This window comes from Haliaeetus albicilla, chromosome Z, assembly GCF_947461875.1.
Source record: "Haliaeetus albicilla chromosome Z, bHalAlb1.1, whole genome shotgun sequence".
Taxonomy (NCBI): Eukaryota; Metazoa; Chordata; class Aves; order Accipitriformes; family Accipitridae; genus Haliaeetus; species Haliaeetus albicilla.
Genome location: NC_091516.1, coordinates 55,983,010 through 56,010,319, shown reverse-complemented (window position 1 = coordinate 56,010,319; position 27,310 = coordinate 55,983,010). Strand labels below are relative to the sequence as shown.

The following is a 27,310-nucleotide window of genomic DNA, read 5'->3' as shown; positions in this document are numbered from 1 at the left end:
AAATCCTGTGCTAAAACCACCATCTGAATTGTACTCCTGGCTTCCTGTGTGTGTAGCGTCTATATGTTGTGAGGGAATTGGAAGTCTGATTTCTTAGGGAATATGTTAGATGATTCTGCTTGTAACTTACCTGCTGAATTTTTCTATCTGGCTTTGGCAGCCAGGCCAGGCTACAGTCTGTCATGGTGCTTTGCTGTCCTGAACTCCTCACAGCTAATACAAACTTAGGGCTGAGAGACCTAGCAAGGGCTGGTCCCATCTCCCATCTGTCTTCCCTCTTCCCCACTAGTCCTCCAGTCTCTTCCCCTACTAGTCCTGGGCACTGCCTGGAGAAATCCTCTTATAAACCTCTAGATGCAGCCTGCCTATTGCCATTTGCCAGGGCTGGCACCAGAGAAAACCTTATGCCTCTTATTCACACTTATCAGAGTCAGCTAGCTGTTGTGTATGATGTCCCAGTTATTGGTGAACGAACGGAGTTCTGCTTTATGCCATTGATTGTTGCCTCCTCGTTCTGAACACTTAATGGAGAGGAGACTTGATTTGCCCCAGAGATTTATTTCTGTAAGCAGTTCTGCTGGGGGCACTCTTCTGTCCAGGCTGGGGGTCAGTCACTAAAGGGAAGTGTTACATGTTAGAGACTTCATAGTGTCCTTTGGGGTAAAGAAAAGTAAACTTTGTTGACAGCTCCTGAGGAAACGATACTGTTATGCTCTGTTCTGACACTTGTCCTATTTGCCTTTCAGATCCAGAATTACTTATTCCACCAAAACTCAGTAAAAATCTACAGTGGAAATTGCATCTTCTCCAATAACTAAAAGCTGGAATTCCAGGGGACTCTGAACTGTAACTTTTCATATAATTTCATTACATCTTGACAGAAACCTTTGTTGTCCTGGCGTTTCTAATACACTGTTCTTAGGGCTATGCAAGTGAAGGGTCCCTCCACCTGATATAACTGTGACGTGTATGGCATCACATGAATGGGGACAGCCACTCACGTCCCACTGCAGAGGTGGTTTGTGAGGTTGGGGAGTAACAGGGTGTGCAGCTCTGAATGCTGCTGGCTGAATCCAGCATCTCCCACCACTGTTCCCTCCCTTCTGGATGAAGCAACCCCACCAGTGTTGGATGGGCTGTTTTCTCTGCCTTTGCTCCCTCCTGCCATGATGACAGGTCACATTTTAAGCAATTTGGCCTGGTTTAGAGATCTCGCCAGTAAGTATGTACCAATAGCAAATTGTTGTAGTTGCTAAACAGATGAGTTGTGTTTTCTCTGTTGAAGCTGGATGCTGGCAATACCTAATACCAGATTTTCATCAGAATCGCTTTGTTACGTCAGAGCGAACCCTGCAGTACCAACAGCTGTTACTGTCCTGAAAGTGTGCCTCTTTGCACCAGGGAGATCTTGGGTAGAGGAAAACATGAATAAAAGCAAGGGGGGGAGGGGTGGGGGATGTCAGTGTCACAGACTGCTGGGTAATACTACCCTAGTTATCTGAGTTTAAAGAAGATAAGCTAATGCTGCTCCATGGCACTGACAGATCAGCAGCTCTACCCTGATGATGCTATTCGCTATTGCAGAACTGTTTCAGCTGGAAACTGCTCTAACCTCATACCTGAGAATTAGGTTTTACTCCAGCATACTTCTGCGATCTGTCTCCAGAAGTAACAGCAGCAGTCCTGGGAGCAGAGGAAGGGGACAAGACTGGAAACCCTTTCAGGGGTAGCAGCCCCTCTTTCCCTCAGTTAATTTTGGCCTGGCAGCTGCTGTGTTCAATGCAAGCCTTTTCAGTTAGGTGCTGTGGAAAAATGCCAAGACAAACAAGGTGCTTCCTGGCTGTTGGAGATACCTAATGACACAGCAATGGGCTGTGATCTTACTGCACGGCATTACTATGTGTCTGGTGCTTCAGATCATTGTTTTTGTGCTGCAAGAACTCCCATCATATTTGGATAGCCATATGGGCTTGTGCTCTATGTGCTATGCTGGCATGGGGTTGTTGGAGTAGAGGGGTAAAAGAATCCTTTGTCAGTGTTGCATGAAGCATTGAGGTGGTCTTATTTCCAGCTGTTCCAAGTTACGTGGCCTGTTCTGGGTGGTGTGGTGGTGGCTTAAGCCTGTTGTCAAGTACTGTGACTAGGCTGGAAAGAGATTCTCCAAGAGTAAAGGCTTGAGATGGCAAAACACGTGAAAGGTTGCACAGGGTAGGAGTGTTTTACTGGGTCTGGATCTTCAAAATGGTAGCAGAACATAGTCCAAGATGAAATACAGAAGCCATCTTTCGGATCTGGAGAAAGGAGTGATGAAGACTGCAGTCCTTTGCAGGGTGTGGAGGGCTCTGGCCCTGCAGTTGAAATGCGACACCCAACACCACTAATTCCTGACATTCCTAAATCCGATGCCAGGAAACACTGAGGTCTTGCACAGCCTAATATATTGTCTAGAAAGAGATCCCTCTTTAAAGAACCCAAGAAAAGGTAAAACTACTGCCGGCTTACTGAAGATTCATGCTTGTGCCTAGACACAGCAGTTCGTTTAATGTATGTATATGGGGTTTTCTGTTTTTCCATCATCGTGATGGTCAAAACTAAGACCCTCTGGTCTTAGACATGTTTTCCTGTTCTGCCATGAAGGCAAAATTACTTTAAATCTGCCATCCAGGTGGAAGACCAGTCTTCTAAATCATTCATCTGGTAATTCATCACTGAAGTCCATTGTCTACCCCTACCCCACTACCTCCTGAGTGAATTTTGACTAAGGAGCAGTAGAGCTGGAAGAAGCACCTAGTGTCTGTGAGCCTCCAGGGGGGATGTCCTGCTTTCTACTTCTGCTGTTGTGAACCTTAGCTTCTTTTCTGCAGCAGCCACCAGTCTGCTTTCCCTTGATTTCTACTAGGATGCTCTTTTGCTTTCTTAATGATGCATGTCATCTTGAAATATATTCTGCCTTACCTGCTGTCTTTACAGCCATACTGAATTTGCTCTTCTGAGTTCTGTGGATGCTCTTATAAATGGATGTAGTTACCAGGAATTGAAGTAAACCATTAATGCAGAAATATGGAGTTAGCTTAAGAAATGTCCCAATTTCTGAGCAAATGTGGTGGTATGGAAGCCTGATCCTCTCGTTAGAGTAGAAGTTTGTCACCTGTCTGCTGTCTAGCTTCATTAAATACAAAAGGAAAAAACCTCTTTCAGGCACACAGTATCACAAAAATAATACAGCTGTAGCAGAAATCTCTTAATTATAGCAAGGGGATGGAAGGGAGGTGCTCTTGAATTGATTCAAGTACCCTTTGTCAACACCAGTCTTTCTAAGGCACCCACTGCCTTCCTCAGAAGCACTTCTTAAAAATGCAGGAAGGACCATGTTCTTCATATTCACTCCTGTAAACCCAGAGCTCCTGGAAAGAGTGGAGCGAGGCCAGAATAGACCCACCAATCCAGACAGAAGACTTTCTCTGAGGGGACGCAGCTGTGGTGAGGTTGTCATTAGGGCACAGCCTGGCCAGTTCCATCTGGAAGCGGTCAGCAAAGCCCTCCATCATAGTGCTGCCCCCGCACAGCAGGATATTCCCCGTCATTTTTTTGTTGACAACAGCATCACACTTCTTGAGACAGGTGAGCGTCAGCTGCAAAAGCCCTGGCTGCTGTGAGCCGAGTAAGGCTGGTTTGAAGAGCGCTTCAGCACAAAGGAATCTCTCCTTGCCTACAGTGACAAGGTGTCCATCCGGCAGCTCATAATCCATTTGTTGTTTCTGAACAAGCAAACTCAAGTCCTGTGTGAGGTCCATAGAAGTGTAACAACACTTCTCCTTGAGATCCTGTACAATGTTTAGCTGGTGTTCTGTGAATGCATTTCCAGACTCATTTAGTAACTGCATGAGATAACGTGTGATGTCCAAGCCAGCATAATCTACTCTCCCAGTGATGCTACGTATAACATAACCTTCATAGATGGGAACCACGTGTGAAGCACCATGGCCACTTTCCACCACAAGGGCTGAGGTTTTTCCATAAGAGTACATGGCTAAACGGGACTGGTACGCAATGTGGATGGCAGGCATGTGAAATCCTTCAAACATCATCTCAGCATATCTCTCCTTGTCACTGGTGGAACACAGGGGAGGCACTGGCACCAGAACAGCATGGTCCTCTGGCTGAATCTTCATCTCTGTCTCATAAATACACTCCAACGTATCTTGGACACAGTTCCAGTCCACCACTATGCCATGTCTTACTGGGTTGATGGGTGTTAAGGTTATATTGCTATTCTGAAGCTTTCTTCCAAGAGAGGTTTCTTTTTGAAAGCTCCCAGTCTCCTGTATGGGCTTACCAACTGTAGATGAAACAATGTAGGAAGGCCATGGGTCCCCTGCAAAGCCACACTTGAAGTAGCCTGTGCCAATATCTATGACTACTGCTTTAGTTTCCTTCATTGCCTCGAGCCTACCCTGGGTGGTGGGTACGTGGCTGTCTCTTAGAGGCTTCAAAGGGCTTGCATCTGCTGCTGCTGTTCCTGTAGATCTTTCCTGTACAGCTATTACCGCATACAGTGAATGCTGGACTTGCTTCTTGGTAGCATTGCCCTGCAACCACCCCACCTCGGGTCAGCACAAGCAGCAGATGCATGCCTGGAGCCCTGGTGGCAGTGATTCTACTGATGCCACTGACTTATGACATCACACATAGGTTTGCCCCTCAGAAACAGGTGCTCCACCTGCAAGTGTGTGACAATCGTGACTTAAGACAGCTGCACACCCTTTCTATATAGATGGATGCAGGTGTTTGTGCTTCACTTTGGTCTGCTCTGAGAGGTACTAAAAAAAGACACTCACCCAGATGTGATGGGCCATGGGGCACAGTGTGTTTTAAGTGTGAAGCAGTGTGGCTTTCTTTTCTGGCCTGCATCTGCCATGTGAGGAAGACCACGGTTCTCCAGCATTAGCAGCTGTTCTTGGTCCAGTGTAGTTCCTGTTGCTAAGCGTTGGCACTACTTCACCTCTGGGGCCAAGTGAAGCCCTGGTCTGTGTCAAGAGTGAATTCCTAGACTGGCTGTGCTTTTGTCATTGTTTCTGAGTTTTGCTTTCTAAATTAAGGCATAATATTACTAATGTCAGCAAAAACTAGTGTGACTGCTGTTTGAAATTAGGCCACAGCCAACCCCCCACCCTTACTGTCCCCCATTCCACCACAGGAACATCTCTGTTCTTTTCCAGCAAGAGGTCACTGTTTGCCCCGTCAGAGTGTGTGTAATAACATGCTGCTGCATGGGGGCACAGAAGAAGAGTTCACCCTGTCCCCACAGAATATGTTATCAGGAGTTATGAACAGCATTTTACTTGTGTAACAAAAGCTCTGTGTGCTCTTTTACTGAAAGCCATTTCACCCAGAGGGCATCTTAACAAGTCAAAGCCGGGCTTAGAATGAAATTGAACTCTACAAACCAGTTCCGGACCCAGAAACAGATTTTTATTACTACTGCTCTGCTGCCTATCTGGGAGTTCATATCTTGACGACAATCAAATGATAGAAGCTCACCAAAATCCCAATGTGGAGAAACAGGGCAGCATTAAACCACACAATTTCTGTACCAACTGTGACATACACAGCCAAGCAACTGCAAACCTTGACAGTTTATTACTCTGGGGAGCAGTAAAGCTGGTCCCTGCATATTATATATGTATTTTTATATACAAATCATTAAATACATCCTTGTACATGAAAGAGATAGGCTGCCCCTCTTGAAGCCTGGCACCCTGGTGAGGGGTGATGCCCGCTCCATAGCCAAGGGGAAGTGCAGCAGCACTGAAATCTTCAAGCCATGCTGTGGCACAGCAAAGTGGGGATGCTGTAGCTGATGCTCCTTCCCATACACTCTGAGCACATTTCTTTGACAGTTTTGCTGTCAGCCACACCAGCCTCTGCAACATTACCACTTAAGGGAAACTTAAGGCAGAAGACATCAAGAGAAAGACCTCTAAATCATTGTTCCTTTCCTTTCTCAGTAGAAACCTAGATCTGGGCTCAATGCCTCAGCTTCTGAATTAAAATAAATCCTTTCATCCAAACAAAACACTTGTTCCAGACTTCGGTTCACATACAGATTAGTGTGGCAGTACCACAACAAAGCTGCAAACACACCTTCCGTTTCAGAAGTCACTTTATTTTATGTCGGGGGCGGAGGTTTGTCTAAGTTATTACAAAGTTAATATGCTGCTGTTTCGAGGCTACTTTTTCCGACATTACATTTGTCATTCCAGTTAACAAAAAACATACGTGGCCACTAACATTTTGAGGTCTTTGTTTTAGCCTGAAATCTGAAGACAGGTTGTAAGATTATTTTTTGCAGTCATTTTGGCGAATGTTTCCCGAGGTGTTCCTTTAACTGTGGGATAGTGGACAGCTGTTTTTTGCAACGATGGCACCTGAGGGGCAATTTGAGAAGTTCAGAGACATGATCTTTCACCATCACTTTTCCCTTGCTTCTTACCATCTCTATCACATCTGAAAAAAAAAAAAAAAAGAGACCAGAGGTATTGGACCATGTAGTGTCATGAAACTCATGACACTGCAGAATCTCTGCACCCTGGTTCAGATGCACAGCATGTCACCACTGCCTTCCGATTTAAACCAGTCACAAAATTCAGTTGACTTGTACTTAATGCTATTCCCCAATATCTGAAATTACATAAAACCTTTCACTTATTACTACAGAATTCATTACATATTTTTTTGGAAAAAAAGCCCCAAGCCAGAACCCACAAGCAGGATTACATGTAATGAAATACCTTTTCTAATCATTACCTTGAGAGTTTAAGAAGTAGTCTGTAGTAAAAGAGTTCCAGTGCTTTTTGGTTTTCAGGGCTGGAGAATCAAAATCCTGGCTGATTACATGCAAATGTAGCTGACTGAAACAAACAAACACATTACATAGATAAGAGAGAAGAATAATGCTAATGCTCAAAGTTCTTTTGCAGCAGTTATCAGTTGCAAACATGATTCAGCAGTGTCGGGCTGCCAGCCTTTTGGGTCAGTCTTACCACGTCTGACCCGTAGTCCTGTGACAGAAGAAACCCAGTGTGTTCTGGAAGGACTGTCTCATGCCCAGTGTTTCACTTAAACAGTCAAGATCAGTAGCCTGCGTATTCCATTGGCCCCTAACTACAGTCTGTATTCCTCCTAGTTTCCAAAAAGGCAGAGACAGTGGTTTTAATAAACCAAAGGTTTAAACTTCGTAGAGTGCTTGAATGGGACTTGATGAGTGACTCAAAGCTTCATCCAAGAACTGGAGAACAACTTAGAACACTGACTGCAATACCCACAGGCATTTGGATGCTCTAAGATCTGGACTTCCTTACACACAAGACTCAAATCCTAGCTCATACCCGGCAGGACTTGATAGGCTTAAGAGTCACTCTCCGATCCCAGATTGGTGCCCTGGGAGGAGGGATGCTCTGGCAATTGGCCATTGGCAGCACCACCTCTGTGGCTGGGACTGGACCACAGGCGTACCATAGCCCCAGCTACAGACCTCTGCTAGGGGAACCCAACAGTATTTCCCACCGGACCCAAGACGCCTGTGTGGCCCATCGGCGTGTACGCCGCAGTGTGTGCACAGCTGCACTGAAAGGACTTGGACACCAAATTGTTTGTAGCCTTCAGGAGGATTAGCTGTTCTTTAGCAATGCCAGATCACGTTACAGATTTAGCCCCAAATCTGTATAACTGAACAACAGGGTCTCCACCTGATGACTCATCTAGGTCTTACCTCATACTGGGGATAGCATGGTAACCCAGTCTGAACTCCAGACTCTCTCTGGCAGGGCACTGTTGTATCATTTTTTGCCCAACAGCATGCATATGTTCCAGGAGTTCAAGATGGTCTTTGGTGACCGACTTCAGGCTTGAAATGGGGTCCCATGGTAAGACAAGCCAGTGGTAACGTGCTTTGGGATATTTATCCTTGATGACTACAGTCTTTTCATCTTTGTAAACCTTGCAAAACAAATAACTAGATTATTTACTGATTGAAAGTTAAATCTCTTATTCCTATAAGCACTTTATTTAGTGGATTTTGAGATGTTATCCATCTGCATGTCCCACTGCAGTTGCAGAAGTCCCTAAGCACACGTATGTGTTGCTAGTGCAACTGGGGCTGCCAGGAAAAAAGCCAGGAAAGATTACTAGATGGGGAAAAATATCAAGCAGTAGAGCATTCCACTTCAAGGAGGATTTCTGCTGGAACTAAGCTGGTCCAGGATATGCACCCTCTTCCATACCATGAACCAGGCAGCTCCGGAGAGGTGTTCCAGCATCCCTCTTTACATACTTTAAGGGAAAAGCTTTCTACACCAACCATTGCTACAGGTGGATATGAACTCTCTTGAAAATCACCTGGACTCAGATACCAGTGAGGTCTGGGAAACTCTACTTCCATCAGGCTACATTCAAGCTTTGCAGTCACTGAAACAAAAACCATGGCACTGTGCTCAATATAAAGCACGTAGGAATGCACTGGACTGCCGCATCCTTGCCAGATTTCTGGAGTGAAACGCAAGTCTCAGAGGTGCTACAAATAATAGTGTGCTCAGCGCTGCAGACTGCCACCAGTGTTACAAAAACAGTCAAGTCGGAGCTATTTCAGTTCATGCTACCCAATGTGCTACTTTGTAAGATCACTCACAAAAAGAAGAACAGATTCCTGTCTGTCATGCCGTTCTTCCTGTTTTCATTTTGTTTTGCCTTTTGCAACAATTTGATGCAGCTGATGAAGAGAAACAGTAGCAAAGCATGTGGAGCACAGGGAGGACAAGTGCCCTGGCAATAAAAATGTGTCAGGTTCTGAAGCAGAAACTGTTGTGCTGTGTTTGTGATCTCTTAGCAGTGTGTGTATTGGTTAGAGATGGATGGTGTCTTTGTCATCTTTGCTAATTATTCTCCCATGTTTATATACAGAGCTGATCAGTCCTGCTCTACAGGAAGGAAGATTAAAATTTTATCAGCACACAAATGATAGGACTGATTCTTTCAGCAGCAAGACTAGTTGATGCTGTCATATTTTTATATACATACATTAGTGTCTGCATATGCAACCACTGGGAATGGGATCATGATCAAGTGTTTTCAGAAGAATAAATATTGCCCTTTATTTAATATTTGATTAAAAAGCAAAGATAGGAGTTCTATTTTTTGTGTATTTAGTTCAGAACCACAACTAATAAAGCTAACACTAAGTCACAAACAGTTACTTACTAAGTTTGTACTTACTAAGTTACAAACAGTAACAGAAGTAACTCAACAGTTTTAAAACCAGCTTATCTTTTGGGTCAAGAAAGCACTGTCTTGGTAAGTGCTATATGAAATTCTGCTGAAGGGATCAAGATTAAGCTTCATGTTTAAAAAGTAAGTAAGTATTTCAATAGCTTTATCATTCCCCATGGAGACTCATTTGAAACTGCTGGCATTTCCAGGAGAATGGGCATCCAGTTCTCCTAAAACTCTACACAGTTCAACATTTTAGACTTGAAATTTAAAAAAAAAAAAAAAAAAAAAAATCAATCAAGAAATACAGACCTTCTGATTAGTTATCAAGGAAATTATTTTCAGCCTGAGGGTGACCATCACCTTGAAGGGGCCCAGTGAGGCTGTGGGATCTTCACCCTTGGCGATCATCTCAACTCAAATGGTCAAAGGCTGGGACAATCACACCAAGTGCTAGGGGTCAGACTGGGTGACCTCCACAGGTCTTTTCCAACGGAAATTATCCACTGATTTCAAGAACTAAGCATCACAGGTGTCTGTGATACCCGTCCTCCTGAACACATACTCTTGCTGAGAAGTACAAAGGGAAAAACACATCTCTAATGTTAAGATGGTCATGCAGCAGTCAGCCACCCGAAACCCAAGCTAAATAGACCCAAGCTTCAGGCCTTACTCTGCCAGACAGTGCAATATTGATGGAGAGCATTCTCCCTATTTTGGAGTTGAGCTAAACAGCTTGGTTTTGAGAAGGAGTTGTCTATGTATTTGCCATAACTTTAAAATAAAATGCAAGTAGGTTCTATACATGGATAGGGAAGATTCTCTCAGGGCTTTCTCAGAATACAATAACAAGAAAGCATGTATAAACTGGCAACCACAAAAGACATTGGTCAGATTTCTGTGTCTTGAGTCTGACCTCCCCCAAAGCAGGAAGCAGACAACAAAAAAAGAGCTCTAGGAAAACTATTATGCAGCCACAGGGAAGTAGAGGGAAGGAGGTGCATCTGGAGCATCTACAAATGTTAAAAGAAACCACCCAGGGAATTCCTGTTAGCACAAAGAAACCGGGTGGAGGAGGAGCCAGGGGTCACATCCTCTCAGATGGCACAGAGGTGCTGCAGTTAAGAGTTTGCTGGAAACCAGGAAACTGCACCATGCTTGGAAACAAGGCAGTGCTGACTGCTGGAAAACAGGAACTTCCACTACTTGCTCAGCTTCAAACCACACCCCCATTTTAGTTGGTTTCCCTGAGGAAACAAAGCAACTGCACTGCTCGCCTGTTCTCCCAACAAAGTTTTTGAAATCTGTTGGCCAAATTTGACAGTGTAGAGAGCTCGAAGATAATTAAGATAATGACATTCTGCAAAATCAGTATAGTAGAGAGTCCCAAATTAATGCTACTACAGAGAGAGATGCAAGTACAATTCAGCCCTTATGCAATACTCCACTGGTTAATCAGATCATTAAAGTAAACTGGAGGAGGAAGAAAGCAAGCTCATTTAGCTAGGAACCAATGTAAAGTACAAGTGTACAGCTCTCACCTGCATTTTTGGATCTTGCATGGAGCTCTTTAGACCCTGACTCCAGTGTCCCAAATGTTCCTAAAGCAGGGAAGGAAAAAATTATAAGAGAAGTAAGAATCCAATTATATGTTTTAAAGCACTCAGGTAAGTACTTTCATTGGTATACAACAGTAAAATAACATCTTGTTGTGGTTTAATCCCAGCTGGCAACTAAGCACCATGCAGCCACTCACTCACTCCCTCCGGGTGGGATGGGGGAGAACATCAGAAGGGTAAAAGTGAGAAAATTTATGGGCTGAGATAAAGACAGTTTAATAGGTAAAGCAAAAGCCACGCACACAAGCAAAGCAAAACAAGGAATTCATTCACTACTGCCCATTGGCAGGCAGGTGTTCAGCCATCTCCAGGAAAGCAGGGCTCTATCACACCTAACGGTTACTTGGGAAGACAAACACCATCGCTCTGAACATCCCCCTCTTCCTTCTTCTTCTCCCAGCTTTTATTGCTGAGCATGACATCATATGGTCTAGAATATCCCTGTGGTCGGTTTGGGTCAGCTGTCCCCGCTGTGTCCCCTCCCAACTTGTTGTGCACCCCCAGCCTACTCGCTGGTGGGGTGGGCTGAGAAGCAGAAAAGGCCTCAACTCTGTATAAGCACTGCTCAGCAGTAATGAAAACATCCCTGTATTGTCAACACTGTTTTAAGCACAAATCCAAAACATAGACCCATACCAGCTACTATGAAGAAAATTAATTCTATCCCAGCCAAAAGCAGCACAAAGCTGAATGACAGCTGAATTATATTCTTTCTATAAATGCCAACACACCTGCTCCAACTGCCCCCACAAAGCTACTTTTGAAAACTTTCAACAAGATACTGTTAAGATTCAAAGTTCAGTCTTTCAAATGTTGGAAATTTAACAACAGGGAGCTCTAGATCTGTTTGAATTTAATAATTTGCAGGCACATGTTATGGCACAGTTCTTGATTACTATTGATGACAGATTATTTTACTAAAAGACACTCTGCTTCATGGATCACAAGAGTCAAAGGAAGTACAAGGATCTCCACTAACTGTCCTATCACATGCTGCTCTGCACAGAATGAAGAAGTGGTTGTGGTGTGTGGCCCCACTCTTAGATATATTTATTTTTTGACACTGTGCAAGGACGGGCTTGTACGGAAAAGACGAAAGGCATAGGAAGATCAAGCCAACACTACCAGATATCTCTTAATTTGGTTACTGAATGCCTAATAGAAAGTGCCTAGAGTGCACTTTTTTCAAAACAGATAATGTTTTATCTGTTCAGATCACTTTACAGGCATTATCAATGATGATCTTCATCATATTCTTATAAAGGAAGACGTGCAAACATTATTATAGTGCTGACAGAGAAACAGTGTGAATCGTCTTGTCTCCCCGCTCACACCACCACAAATCTGGCCCTAATATAACTAGCCTGAGTTCACAAATGAACTGGTCAACCCATCACAACCTGGTTCTGAAATTTTGTCCTGAGGGGTTTCATTTGTGCCTTCTCCTCCAGCAACTACACTGTTAAGAGTTCCAGTTGCACTAAGCAGTCTTTTATTTTGTCCATGTCAGCAGGGCTAAAAACTCCCTTTCAAAAGATTTTGGCTGTTAACATTCATTAATGTAAACATGGTTCTACCATAAGCAATGACCAAAGTAGGAGAGGAAAGAAAAAAGGCAATTAAAAAAAAAAAACAGATGGTCAAGTTGTTCCATTCTCTGTGCATAAGCTTTTAGATAAGTACTGCTCTATTTGTAACACGGCAGATTTCATCTCAAGAACCAGCACAGTATCCTTGTGCTACCTCTGCTAAACTGAGCTCACGTGGACTGTCCTTCTAGCAGAAACTGCAGCAGGAACCAAAGACTAAATCCTCAGTCACTACAAGCAAGCCCCTTCACACACACACCCCCCACCCAGCTCAGGTTAGAATGGGTCCCCAGTAACATTCTCAGGACCTGGGTGATGTCAGGAGCAGAGTCTTTGTCTCAGCGCATGTCACCTCACATGCTCTGAATACTCTGAGGTTCTGTGTTCACCTGAGATGCTTCCCCATCAATAGTACCCACAAAAGTAAAAGACCAAGGCCCTGACGGAGGAGACAACCCCAGGAGAAACAGCACAAGTACTAATACCAATACACTTGCCTTTTTGCTCGAAGTCCCTTCATGTGGACATACACTGGTATCACTTAGCTTGGGATTTGCAGAACTGCCTTGTGTATCCACCACCTCCACCTTCATTCTTTTTTGGGGCACAAGCTCTACATCATCATTCTCACAGGAGTCCTCACATGGAGTCTTGTTGGTTTGCATTTTCTCTTCTGCTTCTTTAACAGTTTTCCCTGGCTCTTCAGCAAATTGCACTGTATAGGGGTAAAGTTTATTCACAATATGCAGAACTTGGCCTGGCTTCATTTTTACTTCTTCATCCTTGCCAATATTCACAAGATCAACACTAGTTGGGTTGACTCCTATCTTCGTTAGGGAGAAAAAGGAAAAAAAATAGCAAATAATGTTGCAACTGGAATCGCCAACTACTGCTCCATTGACCTGGAATATCACTATCCTGGAAAGCAAATGTGTTTTGTATTCACTGCACCTCCTCCCCACACCAACCCACTCTAGAGGATCAGGGAAGTCCAGCACTGGAGACACCTCGCTATGGCCCAGTCTTGCAATCACAGTTGTCAGCACACAACCCTCAGAGGCATGGTGTCACAGGGACCCAACAGTTCTGTAGCAGTGGCAAGACCTATGCTACACTTTGCTCAAAAAAATTAACCACCTATTAAACAGCTGTTAAATAATAACAGCCTTAGTAACAATTATTTCTGAAGAGTAACAGTAGTTTTAACAAATTACTTCAGACGAACGATCCCCAGAAAGTTTCCTGTTTTGAAATTATTTTACTTTTTCTTTCTTATCCTTTTTACTACATTTTGTTTTCTGTTTCTACCAAATGCTGTCCCATCAACACATATGCCTTCAAAGACACAAGCACACTCTTTCGGATCATTTTGAGAGAGAAAGGAGTTCAGGCTCACAACCACTGGCTCACAGCCCACTGCTAACACCTGCAACACACTCCATCCTGCATAGGCAAGAAAAAAAGACAAATCAGGAAAAAAGTCTCTCTGAGCCCCCAGAAGCACCCACTACACGGGGATCAGCTCCTTGCTCGTCTTTTTTTTCTTTCCCAAGCCAAATGTGATAACCCTTCTCCAGCCCACAGAAGACTGTGTTCAAACATAGTGACACCACTGCCTGTTCCTTCAAGAGAGGCTAAACTTCTCTGTCCACCTCAGCTTATGCAAAGTATATACCAGCCTATCTGTATTTTAATTCTTCATTTTGCATCTCACACTTTCACAAAAACAACTCTGTTATTTATTCTGTTCTAGCAGAAAATGAGGACAGCAAGGTCAAATTTTTACCTGCCTCTCTATTGCATCAGTTGACAGCTCTATGCAACTCTAAAATAATTTTCCCCTCAAACCAGTGTTTTAAAGACTGAGAAGTTACCCAAAGTTTAGCTGCTAACTGAAAAGCAATATATTTTCCCCTGTCTCAGGCATAACTGATAACAGAAAGTGGTGTGGGCAACCTACAGGGGCTGCTTGATAGATGGATTTTGCCTGATCATGAGGGTGACCCTAGGGAAATTAAGAGTCTCCGACTTCAGCAAAATGCTTTTGGTTAATGCTTATGCATGAAACAAGCATTAGGAAACCAGCTCTTCCCTGTGACTGATAAAACTCTGTCACAGAATGTTTCTTTGGCTTTGTCACCATGATAGCTGCCTGCTTCACAAGATGGTACTGTGCCTCTCATCACTTGGTATTCACTGCAATGAAGCACCTGACTGATTCCAGCCAGAATCTCTTCAGTCTACAGTTCCACAATTTCACTCAAGTCCAATACAATTCACATTCCCCAGGCCAATATGCTATCAAACAACTGAACATTGGAGCCCTGTGCTACACACAAATCCCCTGGGAAGCAACTCTAGAGCAGGCACCGAAAACATGCTAGCACCCAGCACCAGCAAGTATTCCCAGCCCTGAGATTCCAGTAACACAGTATTCAAATCGTGGCTAAGTCTGACTTCTGTGAAAAACTGTCTCACAGATCTTTGCCAGATTCACCAGATTCTGGTGAGGTCCCTGCACTTACTGAGCTCTGGAGGCATTTTTACAGAAGACATTACTCCTCAGTAGGCAGAACACATCGACTGATGTGTTGTCCACACATGCCGATGCTGCGGGTGCACGTACATGCCCCAGTACCTGAAGCCAGAGAATTTTCCCTTTGTATTATCTCAGGGATACTGGTCCTCGTAAGTCTGAGAGAGTAGACCTATATCCACCCAGTTAGTAACATGAGAATGCCTTCAGTGCTGCCTCCCATCCTATCCCTTCCCCGAGGTGACCTGATCTTTCGCTCTATCAGCCATCAAAACAAAAACCTTCCTCAATTTCCCGGTCCCATTAACACCAGAACCAATTTGACCTTAAATGAAGGGCTGCCTCAGCTTTAGAAGTTTAAGGCTCAGGAGGCAGATCAGCAAGTTTAGGGGGAGAACTCCAAAATCTCCCAAACATAGTGCCTGGAAGAACAGGCTGAGTCATCAAGCAGTGTTCCCTGATGCTTCAAGTCTGGCTGTCTGAGACTGAAGCACATCTGGAAGGAATAGTGCAGTCTTTCCATGGAGGTACACAAAATCAAAAAAAAAAAAAAAAAAAAAAAAAAAAAGAAAGTCAGATCCCTTCCGAAGATCACTCACTGTGCTCACGTTGCTCATAAAACAGCTTCAGGCCCTTCAGACCCGGTGATCAGAATCAGCACTTGCAGCACTTGCGGAGTTTAAGTACAACAACTGTCCCAGTAAGTATCAGAAATATTGAAATGTTGTACACCCATTTAAAAACATACCTGCTTAACTGTGACATACCCCTTGTTACAGTCTGCTTTTAACTGAACTGGAAAGAAAGAACAAAGTGTAAATACAAAAAGTGTAAATAAAAAGGCCAGAACTCTGCTGAAAACACTGCTGTATTTTAAGATCTGCTACCTTCTGACGCTGATCCCTTTGAATGTACGCAAAGAATACTTGTGCCCCATCCTTTGTTTCCAGGACCACATGTAAAATGGAACCAACCCATACGCTGAGTCACACCCAAGTATTTCACATCATGGATCAGCAAAATTACTTCAGAATAAAGGTGAAATCTATGGCAGTCTTCTACACGTTCTTGCTGTTCTCACCAGCCCTCTCTGACAGCAAGGCATGGAGCAGGACTGTGTCCAGAGGGAAGAAAGGTAAGGCTGGGAAAATGTGAAGGGGAGTGTTTTATAGATCACAGATATTTTTATATATTCTCCCAGCCCATCTATAAAATAACAAGTCGTACTAAAAATCAGATGGTGGAAGACTAGGGAGATGAAGTGCTACTCACAAAGCAAGAGTGCAGGCAGTGGAACATGACTGCAGGCCTGGTGACCCATGTTAAGGTTCAATATCTTAGTTTATGGAGGTGAACTTCCCATGATTTGGTGTCTCCTCTGATCTTTCAGGACCCAGAGATCTCCATAAGTACTTACAAAAAAAGCCTGATGGCTTCAAGAATCAGGCAACACTATGGACCATGCAGAGAAAGGAGACCATAAACCAGTGACTGCAGAAGCAAGCCGAAGGAAAGCCTGCTTAGATTTCAAGGAAAAACTGCGATTTGCCATTTAGACCCTGCTCAAAGCAGGCTTACAATTTAGGCCAAAACATTGGTCCATTAGCGTCACCGTAAATTAGGCAAACGGAACAATGGTGTTTATTGATAAACATGAGTGCTGTACTTGTATCTCACACAGTTCACAAGTTTGGTTGCTGCTGCATGTAGAAAGCGGGATTTGAGCTAAACCTTACCTTGTTGCCTTGAACACTTCTTATCCGTTATCCCAGTCTCTGGGCCACGCCCAATTACCACTGCTTCCAAGTGTGGCAGTTTCATTCGCTGACTGCATTTCTCTTTCCCCACCAGCCAGCACGCACGCATCACTGTGCTATAGAGCAAAACAAACAGTATGTTACTAACACGCAGCTTCCCAATGGGTCACCTTCCTGTGGAATGGGGTCCAGGAATTCTGCTGCCAGTCCATTCATTAGTGGAGTCACTTCTGCTATACTGGGTTCACGTTTCTGAAATTCAAGGCAAAGCACAGCACTAACACTCGCATAATCTAAGAGCAAGTTGCTGTTGAAAGGGCAATCCTATTTGCCTTCCTTCTACATCGCTATACGTCCTCGCATCCACAGATCGGACATAGGAAAAATCATCTGGATCAACAGTTCCGTCCGACAGAAAAGCCTACCCACAAAAAAAGTTATTTGTTTCCCACTGAATCAGAACTGATCTGAGAGATTAACTTACCCACCAAAACAAAGAAAGTGGCAGAAGTCAGGGAGGGCGAGAGAGGGGGACAGCTTCATCCAGCAACGGTCTGCAATGGACCCTCAAGCTGACACCAATTTGACCCTGGTCAGCAAAGATCCCGCAACCTCCCCTCTGCCTGGTGCTGGGCGCTAGGCGCTCCTCCTCCCAGCTCTGTGGCGAGCTTATCCCGGTGGAAACCCGGAAACCTTCCACCCCCAGCGCAACGCCAGCACTGCCACGCACAAAACAAAAACGCGCGACGCGCCGTTCGGCCCCCCAGCCGCACGTCCCGGCCGGCCTGCTGCTCGGGACGGGCCCCCTCCACCGCTCGCTACACACCCCGCCTCGGGGCCCCGATGCCCTGCCACCCGGGGAGGCGGCGGCGGGGCGGGGGCGGCCGGCACACGGCAATGACCGCCAGCACCGCACAGCCGATGCAGACGCGAGGGAGCCCCCGCGGCGGCCCCAGCCCCGCCGCACCCCGCCTGTCGCCGCCGCACGACGCTGGTTAGCGGGCCGCGGGGCCGCGGGGCCGCCGGCCCGGAGGGGAGCCGGGCCCCGTCCCCATGGCAACGCCGGGCCCCACTCTCACCGCGCGCGCGGGCCGCCCGCGCCGCGGCCGGCCCAGCCAATCGGCTTCTGCAGCGGCGCCCCCGCGTGACCGGAGGGCAGGGGCGGCCCGGCGTTCCCGGGCGGGAGACTGGGACGGGGGGGGGGGGGCCGGGGCGGCGAGCCAGGCCGCCAACAGGCCTGCGCCGTGGCGCCGGACCGGCGCGGGCGGGGGTGCGGAGCGGGACCGGAAAGGCGGCGGACGGGGTGCCGCTGCGTACCCGTCGGTAGGCCGGTGCTTCCCGCAAGGAACGGCCCCGCAGCGGCAGCGCTGGAGGTGCCGAGCGTGGGGCCTGCCCGCTACACACGCGTAAGGCCAGGCAGCGGCGGCGGATGCTGCTCCCCGCCGGGCAAGCGGCGCGACCGGAGGCGCCGCTCGCGCCCCTGCTCCTCGCCGAGCGCCTCAGCCCGCCGCGCGGGGCGGGGCGGGGCGGGAGCCGGTGCCCGCCCGGAGCATGCGCAATGCCGTGCGCCGCCGGTGCACGCCGGGAGTGGCGGCGGCGGGCGAGCTGGGCCGCCGAGGGGCGGCGGTGATTGGCCAGCCGCCTTCCTCCTCCCACCCCCATTGGCCGCCCGCCCTCCAGAGGCAGGCGGCCGGCGGGGCGGGACTTCCGGGGGCGGTGCGGTGCCGGCTTAAAAGCGCCCGGATCTGGGACCGGCTCCGAACTTTCCAGAAAAGTCGGGGTCGGCGCTGGGCGAGGAGCCTCCGCGGGGTGCGGGACCGCCCGCGGCTCAGGGGCTGTCCTCCGCCATGGTGAAGGAGACTACCTACTACGATGTGCTGGGCGTGAAGCCCAACGCCTCCGCCGAGGAGCTGAAGAAGGCTTACCGAAAACTAGCGCTCAAGTACCACCCTGACAAGAACCCCAATGAGGGCGAGAAGGTCGGCGGCGGGACGGGACGGGACGGGGCTGCGGGGCCGGCTGCCCCGGAGGGTACTGGCACGGAGGGCGAGGGGACGGACGGGCTGGGAAGGGCTTGGCGGGAGCGGGAGGGTGGCTGGGGGCGGGGGGGGGCCGGCCGGGGTTTCAAGGCTCGGGTGTCTGAGGCACGATGTACGTCTCCCGCAGTTTAAGCAGATTTCCCAAGCTTACGAAGTACTGTCAGACCCGAAGAAGAGGGACCTGTATGACAAAGGAGGCGAGCAGGCCATCAAAGAGGGTGGCTCCGGTGGTGGCTTCGGGTCACCCATGGACATCTTCGATATGTTCTTTGGCGGCGGTGGGAGGATGCAGAGAGAGAGACGAGGTAACGTGCCGTCTTCCGACACTTTCCCAGACTTTACAGCGTGATCGGCGGGGTAGACAGGGTCACCGTCTCTGAGGAGAACGCCGTAGGTGTAAGACTTTAAATAGCGTTGAAGTGAAGTTACAGGCTTGATCTCAAAAACGGAAAAAACACTGTGCCGAGCCCGTAACACCTGAAACAAGTAGGGGAGGGCATTCGGTTCATACAGTGGTAGTTTGATCTCTTATGCATTGTCTCATGTTAATAGCTAACCAGATTTCGGGTTTGGAAAGCCTTTAGCTGAGCGTAAGACCAGCTGCCCTCAGGCCGAATAGGAAACGGAACGGTAACATATCTTAAAATTATTTTTTTCACTAAGCTACTGTAAGTTTAGTGTCTCAATGTGAATTTGGTCTTTAATTGCAAGTAACTATATCTAAATAAGGTAGCCAAATCAAATTCAGTCTGTGAAACCTTTTTGTTTGCTGTGCTGTTCAGTGGAATTGAGTTGAAGCTGCAGTAAAATGCTGCTCAGAGATTACAGTCCAGATTAATCACACTGGGAAAGACTCTAGTGTTAATTAAACTGGTTAAGAGTAGTCCTGACGCTGTCACTTCTTAGGGTAGATCTAGTGACAAAGGGAAGAAAAAAGGGTTTGTATCAAAATGTTCATAGTAAGCCAGAACTTGTTATCCTTCACAAAAGTAAGCCTGCAGTAGCTAAAGTTCTAATTAATTCCTGAGTGAAAAAAATTTAATGACTCAATTCAGTTTCCAGAAAGTCCCCTGGTGAGAGGAAGAAAGTACTTGGCTGATTCTAGACAGTTTCTCCTGCTTCCTTGTAGGAGACATGTTCAGTCACTTTGTTAAAACTGAAGTCTTGCATTATAAAACTTAAATGTCTAAGGTTCTACATATTTTGTTTCTGTTATTGTTTGTGCTCTCACAGAAGAGTCTCTGACTTACTCTTAACGGAGGAACGTTACTGACAAAGCCATTAGCATTGTTACCTAATTTGACATCAGATAGGAAGGGGCTATTGACTAATACCAGCACAACAAGATAAAGCTATACTAAAACAGGATGTTAAAGCTCATAGACTTGGTTTGTCATGACTTGAGCATAGTGACACGGGAAGCTTACTGTTACTTGGAGACCAGGCTTTCAAACTTGAGTAAATATCCGTTTTCTTTTATAGGCAAAAATGTGGTCCATCAGTTGTCAGTAAGTTTAGAAGATATGTACAATGGTGCAACGAGGAAACTTGCACTGCAGAAGAATGTTATCTGTGACAAATGTGAAGGTAACTGGGAAACTGAAACTAAACACAAGTTACTTCTAAAGGTTTTGGGGTTTTTTTTCTAGTAGCACATAACTATCCATCTTCGATTTTCATTCTCCTCAGGTCGTGGTGGTAAGAAGGGTGCAGTAGAATGCTGTCCTAATTGCAGAGGAACAGGCATGCAGATCAGAATTCACCAGATTGGGCCAGGAATGGTGCAACAAATCCAGTCTGTGTGTATGGAGTGTCAGGGGCACGGGGAGCGTATTAGCCCCAAGGACCGGTGTAAGAGCTGCACTGGCAGAAAAATTGTTAGAGAGAAGAAGATACTAGAAGTTCACATTGACAAAGGTGAGGTGTCTTACTAAGATGAAGTATTGAACTTGGATGTACTGACTGACTTCGCAGCACTAAATCAGATTTAGCAAATGCATGGTGTTGATTTGGTGAGTAACACTGCTGAATACATGTACAGTAAAATTGCCTGTTGCTGCCTGTAAAAACTAGGAGACTTGTTTTTAGGGAAGGTTTATTACTTCTATGTTCACATCTAATACCCGTGCACATAACTAAATGAATTCTGAAAACTGCACTATTGTAAGTGGTGAATTACTTTTGAGCAGTCTCATAAGCACAAATCTTGATCAGGTAGCTGGACCAATTAAAATAAAACTAATCAGTTGTTGACTCAGCTTGCCTAATGAGTTTTCCCTGCCTATAGGAAACCCTGCAGACTCCGATCACTTCTACTGTGTTTCAGTGTGAAGGGGAACCAGGTCTGCTATAGTAATAGGGTGCAGAGACAGTGCTAAGCTTTTCATGCTTAGAACCCTGTTTGCTATACAACCCTGACAGTGCTGCTCACTGCAGGTACTCTTTGCCTGGCAAAATGCAACTCGATACGCAAACCCTCGCAGTGATGGGAGAATGCAACAGTGTTGAGTGACAAATGCATCTCTGTTGAGGAGGCTGCTCAAAAGGTGGTGGGAGAAGTCTCTGAAGTAGTGCACCTTGTAAGATAGTACAAGATGACAAGCACATGGCTTCTGCAGACTTGCGCCTCACTGTTACTTGCAACTGTTGTATGTGTAAGCACACCTTATGCAGTGCCTCAATTTGTTTGTAACAGGGAATATCCTACAGTAACATTAAATATGAGGGCTAGTACGGATATATTACTGACATTTTAAACAAGGAAGTCGCTGAGAAGAGTTTCTTTTCCCTTCTGTATAGAAAAACAGACTGTGAGCTAGCACGAGGCAGCTAGAATTTATGGCAGAGAGACTTGTGTGGGGGTGAATGGGTTTCTTATGTGATGGTTACAGTCCTAGGGGGAGTGCTTCTTGCACTCAGCAGGCTCTGAGATCATGTTTCATAAGTAGCTCTGCCACATATATTTCTAAATCTGAAGAAGCAGATTGGTCACTTGCTCTCAAAATGTATTTTGTATGCAGTGTTTCTGTTTCCTTTTTAGTACTTGTGTGTATAACGAAAGCTGTTTTAATAATGTTTCCCTTAACGACTTTTTCTTGGCAGGTGGCTATTTTGCATTACAATTAAGCTTAATGATCTTGAGACATAGTTCAGGTTGGCACCACTAAAATTTGTTGGACATGTGAGTGGATTAAAAAAAATTATGAGTACTTCAAGGGAGGGTCCTGATGTTCTAATTTAAAGATACAGAGATCTCCTAGTACCAGCTTGTGCCTATAAAAATATTTCTTATTGCTGCCTTTCACTTAAAAAATATGAAAAATGTTTGTTTGTTTTCTGCAATAGGAATGAAGGATGGTCAGAAAATAACATTCCATGGTGAAGGGGACCAAGAGCCAGGACTAGAGCCAGGGGACATTATTATTGTCTTGGATCAAAAAGACCACTCTGTATTTACAAGGTAAAAAGTCTGAAAGTCCTTTGTGTTAACTCATGAGATGCTTGTCCACATGCTTCCTTGGTTACCACTCACCTTTTATCTACTGGAAATATCAGTAGATAGGATCATGTGGCTAGAGCTCGCCTGTGAGTTTGGGTGGCCAAAGGAGTACTGAGGTGTGCAGGAATCCTGGTACAACTAGTCACAGCCACTTGTGTTCTAATAGCACGAGATACTCTTATGTGAGCTTTGGCAGTAGAAGGGGATGGCAGGCAAACAAAACCAGTTACAGTTATTAAGAGTTTACAAATCTTGAATTTTAAGAACTCTTAAAATAATTGGGATTTTGTTCAATAGATATGAAGATTTGTGATTATTTCCTTGGTCTTTCTAGGATAGCATCCCATCACTTACCTCAAAATTACCATTTCGTGTAGGCAGCTGTTCATTGCCCACTTGGCTTCAGGGTATGGAAAACTTCTAGTGTGTTCACTTTTGCTCGGGGATTTTATTTATGACAAACTACTGAATATAACATGCACCCTTCTGACCAAAGGTGGTTTCCCACACTTCATTTCCTGCCTGAGTGCACTGGGCAGGGTAATCAGTCCTGTCCTTTCTTGCGAAAGCAAAAGTGACTCAAGTAGCATTGACCATGTCTCAAGTACTTCATGTTACTGGACAGTACTGCTTGGTGTTTCAAGCTAATGTTTATGGAATGAGTCTGTCCAGTACATTTTGGTCTGACTAAAAGCAACACTGGTCATCTCGCAGAAGTGTGTTGCACTTCGTGTCTCACTGCTTCTGTTCAGACCAGTAACAAGGGAATCAATGGATTTAGAGAAAGCATTTGTCTCAACATCAGCCACTGACACTGTACTTGTAAATAGGAATGGTGAGTCAAAGGTTCTTGGGAAACGTGCAGCTGGTCTGCCTGACTGTCCTATATGGTGCTCAGCTCTGGAAATCGGTGCTAGAACTCTGTGCTGAAGAACACTGAGCTCACAGGCTAAGAATCAGTTCTGTTCGCTTTGGATAAGCTTACTCAGCTGATTTTTCTTAACTTCCAGTGAAACCAGATACTGAACCAGCTGTGCCAAAGGGACAGTTGGAGCCAGACTGTTTGTGTGGTTACCTGGGACTTGAAGTCACAACTCTGATGGCTTGTTTTTGTCCGGCTTTCTGCCCACTGCCTTCAGTTCTAGTGTCCTTAGATAAGCCTTTATGTTACTGGTCCTGTGGGATTATGCTGAGGTCATGCTGCTCTGGGACAAGTGGAATGTTCCCCCTCTCCTGCAGTCTAAAATTAACTTTTCAGGCAAGTCTCCTCTCGGAGACCTTTAAAACAGGGTGAGTGAAATAACTAATTTCTTTGAAGAGGCTGGAGGATTTTGTAGCCCTTGAACATGCAGTACATGCAGACATCACTAACACTGCCGTACTGAAGTCAGAATAGGCAATTAAAACAATTACATTATCTCTTCCAGGTAGTTCTTAGTGCTTTCTAGAAGGTGCTTTCATCATAACCCAGAGTGGCCATCACCTGTTCAAACTTCCCTAATACCAGATCTTCAGAAAGCAAGTGTAACAATAATGTGAAGCTAGCTGATGCACTTGGAAGTATTAATCTACATAAAGGAAGGGATTAATTGTCCCAGTTGCAATGTTTAGGAGGCTGAGAGAGAACTTTCTTCCTAGAATTGGGAAGGTGCTGTGAAGTGAAACTGGATGCAAGTGTGCCTTGTTGTTATTTATTTCTTTTCAATAAACACTTCTACACTTTGGATAGCTAGACTTGATCAGTAATGGCTCTCAGTGTAGGCATCGTTCCTGTAATTGCTGGCTTGAGGTGCTGCATCAATATTCAGTACTCTTTATTTAATTGCCCAGGCTTCTGTTGTCTTTGCCAAGTTAAATACTGAAGTTGGGTATGATCCTTTTACTGTTTCTCCCTCTCTGTGACTGTTTTTGATTGCTTCTGCCTTAGACGAGATGAAGACCTTCTTATGTCTATGGATATTCAACTGGTTGAAGCGCTATGTGGCTTTCAAAAGCCTATCACAACGCTGGATAATAGAACTATTATTATTACCTCCCATCCTGGTAAGTGTTGGTTTGCTTTCTGCTAGAAGTCCAAACATACAGTGAATGTAAGCTGGAAATTTAAAGGAACAGAAACATCTCATCTTGATGTACAAGAGATGTGTGCTGGTATCAAGCTTTTCTTCCCAGTCTCTGCAGTACAAATCTTTAAACAAAAAAGGATTTTTGGATAGCAGTCAGCAGTAACTTTCTCTTTGCGTGATATAATAACACACCTTACCTCATGGACACACTTGCATCCTGAGGATGCTTTATGAGAATTGAAGGCTGTAGATCTCTGAAAACCACATTTTCAGCTTTGGAAAGGAGCACTTAATAAATTTGTAAGTATGCTTCCTTTGGGAAGCATAACAAGGTTACAAGAATGTAATGTAGATGCCAGCCTGCTTTCCTACTCAGAAGTTACCAGGCAGCAAGTCCCTCTTAGACTACTAAATATTGGTGTAGCTGTCTAACCACAATATAGGTTACGTGAACATTGAAGGGAGTTAAAACTAAAGCTGCTCCTGTTGCCTGGATGGTTCCCTTCCTTTTTTGGGGTGTTTTTTTGCGGGTTTTTTTTGTGTTTGTTTGTTTTTTAGGCCAGGTTGTCAAGCATGGGGCTGTTAAGTGCGTGTTGAATGAAGGTATGCCGATTTATCGCAGACCATATGAAAAAGGACGGCTGATTGTAGAATTCAGGGTAAGTGGATCAACTTCCATGGTGCAGTTCAGCACTGAATATTCATCCAAAATTTAACCTCTAAGCATTACCTAATCAAGAAGAGATACCAACTGTCAGATGTCCTGGTTTGGTATTTGTTTTTGACAATGGTAAGAACATGTAATCCATCAAACAGAATTACAGTTCAGAACACAGAGAAAGCTTTGGAACACTCTGAGCCAAAAGTACTTCAAGTACCAGAAGAATTTTTTCAGATACCTTGTGAATTTCCGTTTGGTTGGCACATTCTTTAGTTTCTGTCATCCTGTAGGGAGGATGAATTAGTAAATTCCCTGTGCTGGAGCAAAAAAGTAGGCTAGAAAATGCTGATTTCTTCTCTAGAGAGAAACTAATGGTGGGAGCTATGGCAAAGAGGCTCTGTCTGCTATGGGTTTAGAGGAGATTCAACTATATGTCTAATGTTGATATATCCTGTACTTTGCTTCTGGGGTGATTCCAGAGGGCAGCCAGAGGCAGAAGAAATGTTGGATAAGATTTGGTTAAGTTGCCAGTTAGAAGCTAACTTCTTGCAGGCATTAAACCTAGTGCTTAAAATAAATAAATAAATAAAATCTAAGTCACAAGGCTATTTTTTAAGTCATCTGTGATGATAAAGCTGACTTTGGCAGGTATTTGACCTGTAGTGGGATGGAGAAAGACCAGTTCAGGCAGACTTGAGTAACCCCAGTTCTTGATGATTTCAGGTGAACTTTCCAGAGAGTGGCTTCCTCTCTTCAGACAAGCTGTCTTTACTTGAAAAACTGCTACCTACAAGGCAGGAAATAGAAGAAACTGAGGAAATGGAACAAGTGGATTTAGTGGACTTTGATCCATCTCAAAAAAGAAAACACCACTATAATGGAGAAGTTTATGAAGATGATGAGCATCACCCTAGAGGTGGTGTTCAGTGTCAGACATCATAAATGGGCCAGTGAATAACTTGTGATGCTTGTTTTGTATGCATTAGTGGATGAGTGAAGGACTGCAAGCAGTTCACCCTCACTTCCCACTATTTGTTGTTCTATCCAGCCATAGTTGTTTCTAAAAGCATAAAGAAATAAACTAATTAAACTGACTTTGCAATTTGTGTAAAGCTCCAGGATGCAAGCTCAAATGAAGTTGATGGCACTTCACCCCTGCCTCTTGGTCAAGAAATCTCCCTTACCTGCTTGTCTTTTACCCCAAGCCTTGTAATTCCTGTATGTGTGCAGTTGCCCAGGCTTAAAATAAGATTCTGTGGTGGTCTTTTTAGGAATTCTAGATCTTATACTCTGTTAATAAAGTATGCACAAGTACTTATAATTCATGCTAAGATATAGTTAAGTTTTGTACCACTTAGGATAACATGTTAATGTTTTGGGCTTGTACTGGTGTTTGTTAAATAAATACAGACTGGCTCTAATGCAGCCACATAATAGGTGAAGCTGACAAGGATATGGTTAATCTTCACAGGCTTATTAAAGTTATGTGATCCATAAGCTCTCTGAAGCTACTGTGCTTAAGGTCAAGTAGTCCCTTTCATTGTCAGCTTTGTTCCTGACCCTGGAGCTAAATGTGAAGCTTGCTGTGGTTCATTGCTGAGTACTGTTTGGCTGTTGTCCTGCACCGTACTGCATATAGAGCCACTGGTTGCTTGGCTGCTGCAGGAGCTTCCTTTGCTACCACGCACGAGTAAAAACCTCCAGGCTTTATCAGCACGCATGCGGTTTGGAATCTGTCAGCCTGCTGGTATGTGAAGCTTGACTTCCACCTTGGTTACTGAAATTGGATACCCCTCAGTGGTGTGTCATGGAAAGTAGTACCAGCCCTGTTGGTGGGCGTATGTGAACCTGCAGAGGAGAGAAACTTATTGTCAGTGAATACAACCAACTGATGCATCTAGGATGTTCTGAAAATTAATGTATTGTGTGCATTATTTTAAGCTGACTCTTGAAAATGCTGTATGAATGTTCTAATTATTGTAGATGAAGCATTTCCAATATAATTACAAAATTGTTCATTGCCTCTTTTCTTAGACCAGATGTTGGTTTAAAGACACCACCCCCTTCTTTTTAGACAGCTATTCACAGAAAAATCTTAGCAAAAAAACTTCTTTCAGAAAATATGCTGAGAAGACAGGTCCAGATTTAACCTCTAGTGCAGTAGTTTAGTCTTGTTCTACCATCTGGCTTGGGACAGAGCTTACGCTTTTGTTACTGCTTTGACGCTAAAGTGTCATGACGAGAACTTGGTTTTTCTTCCTGGAAATAGCTGCTACATGA

General features: G+C 44.9%; 4 protein-coding genes across 11 annotated transcripts in view; 2 read left to right on the top strand and 2 right to left on the bottom strand.

The window, feature by feature from the left end:
• The window catches only part of ELP1 (elongator acetyltransferase complex subunit 1), a 32,286-nt gene extending 31,402 nt beyond the window's left edge, over positions 1 to 884 (top strand). For all 4 annotated transcript variants that reach the window (XM_069776365.1, XM_069776366.1, XM_069776364.1 and 1 more), the window contains one exon: positions 747 to 884. In XM_069776365.1, the coding sequence (XP_069632466.1) occupies positions 747 to 814 (68 nt within the window). In that variant the 3' untranslated portion in view covers positions 815 to 884. The remainder of the gene's footprint in view (positions 1 to 746) is intronic.
• Positions 885 to 3,335: 2,451 nt separating this feature from the next.
• LOC104317210 (actin-like protein 7A) lies at positions 3,336 to 4,439 on the bottom strand. Its single transcript, XM_009917951.2, has one exon. The coding sequence runs from the start codon at positions 4,437 to 4,439 to the stop codon at positions 3,336 to 3,338; it is 1,104 nt and encodes a 367-aa protein (XP_009916253.2).
• A 1,706-nt stretch (positions 4,440 to 6,145) lies between these two features.
• On the bottom strand, positions 6,146 to 18,285 carry APTX (aprataxin). 5 transcript variants are annotated; one of them, XM_069776369.1, is made up of 8 exons: positions 18,083 to 18,285; positions 16,745 to 16,881; positions 15,757 to 15,803; positions 12,970 to 13,299; positions 10,806 to 10,865; positions 7,772 to 7,998; positions 6,808 to 6,911; positions 6,146 to 6,507 (listed from the first exon to the last, which is right to left on the bottom strand). In XM_069776369.1, the coding sequence occupies exons 2-8, from the start codon at positions 16,872 to 16,874 to the stop codon at positions 6,353 to 6,355; spliced, it is 1,053 nt and encodes a 350-aa protein (XP_069632470.1). In that variant the 5' UTR covers positions 16,875 to 16,881; positions 18,083 to 18,285; the 3' UTR covers positions 6,146 to 6,352. The 5 variants fall into 5 exon arrangements, with proteins under 5 accessions (XP_069632470.1, XP_009916254.1, XP_069632472.1 ...); XM_009917952.2 differs by lacking the exon at positions 18,083 to 18,285 and adding an exon at positions 17,250 to 17,569; XM_069776371.1 differs by lacking the exon at positions 18,083 to 18,285 and adding an exon at positions 17,254 to 17,568.
• Positions 18,286 to 18,467: 182 nt separating this feature from the next.
• Positions 18,468 to 27,046, top strand: DNAJA1 (DnaJ heat shock protein family (Hsp40) member A1). The gene is made up of 8 exons (XM_069776368.1): positions 18,468 to 18,744; positions 18,932 to 19,109; positions 20,287 to 20,391; positions 20,494 to 20,721; positions 22,150 to 22,264; positions 24,231 to 24,346; positions 24,928 to 25,028; positions 25,754 to 27,046. The coding sequence occupies exons 1-8, from the start codon at positions 18,613 to 18,615 to the stop codon at positions 25,970 to 25,972; spliced, it is 1,194 nt and encodes a 397-aa protein (XP_069632469.1). The 5' UTR covers positions 18,468 to 18,612; the 3' UTR covers positions 25,973 to 27,046.
• Positions 27,047 to 27,310: the final 264 nt, after the last annotated feature.

Excerpts from the sequence above, each read along its gene's own strand:
- LOC104317210 (XM_009917951.2), bottom strand. The coding sequence starts at position 4,439 with ATGAAGGAAACTAAAGCAGTAGTCATAGATATTGGCACAGGCTACTTC.
- APTX (XM_009917952.2), bottom strand. The coding sequence starts at position 17,308 with ATGAAGCTGTCCCCCTCTCTCGCCCTCCCTGACTTCTGCCACTTTCTT. Across the intron at positions 10,866-12,969 it reads AAGGGACTTCGAGCAAAAAG|GAACATTTGGGACACTGGAG; the intron begins GCAAGTGTATTG and ends TCCCTGCTTTAG. Across the intron at positions 7,999-10,805 it reads TGCAAGATCCAAAAATGCAG|GTTTACAAAGATGAAAAGAC; the intron begins GTGAGAGCTGTA and ends TTGTTTTGCAAG.
- DNAJA1 (XM_069776368.1), top strand. The coding sequence starts at position 18,613 with ATGGTGAAGGAGACTACCTACTACGATGTGCTGGGCGTGAAGCCCAAC. Across the intron at positions 19,110-20,286 it reads GATGCAGAGAGAGAGACGAG|GCAAAAATGTGGTCCATCAG; the intron begins GTAACGTGCCGT and ends TTTCTTTTATAG. Across the intron at positions 20,722-22,149 it reads AGAAGTTCACATTGACAAAG|GAATGAAGGATGGTCAGAAA; the intron begins GTGAGGTGTCTT and ends TTTCTGCAATAG.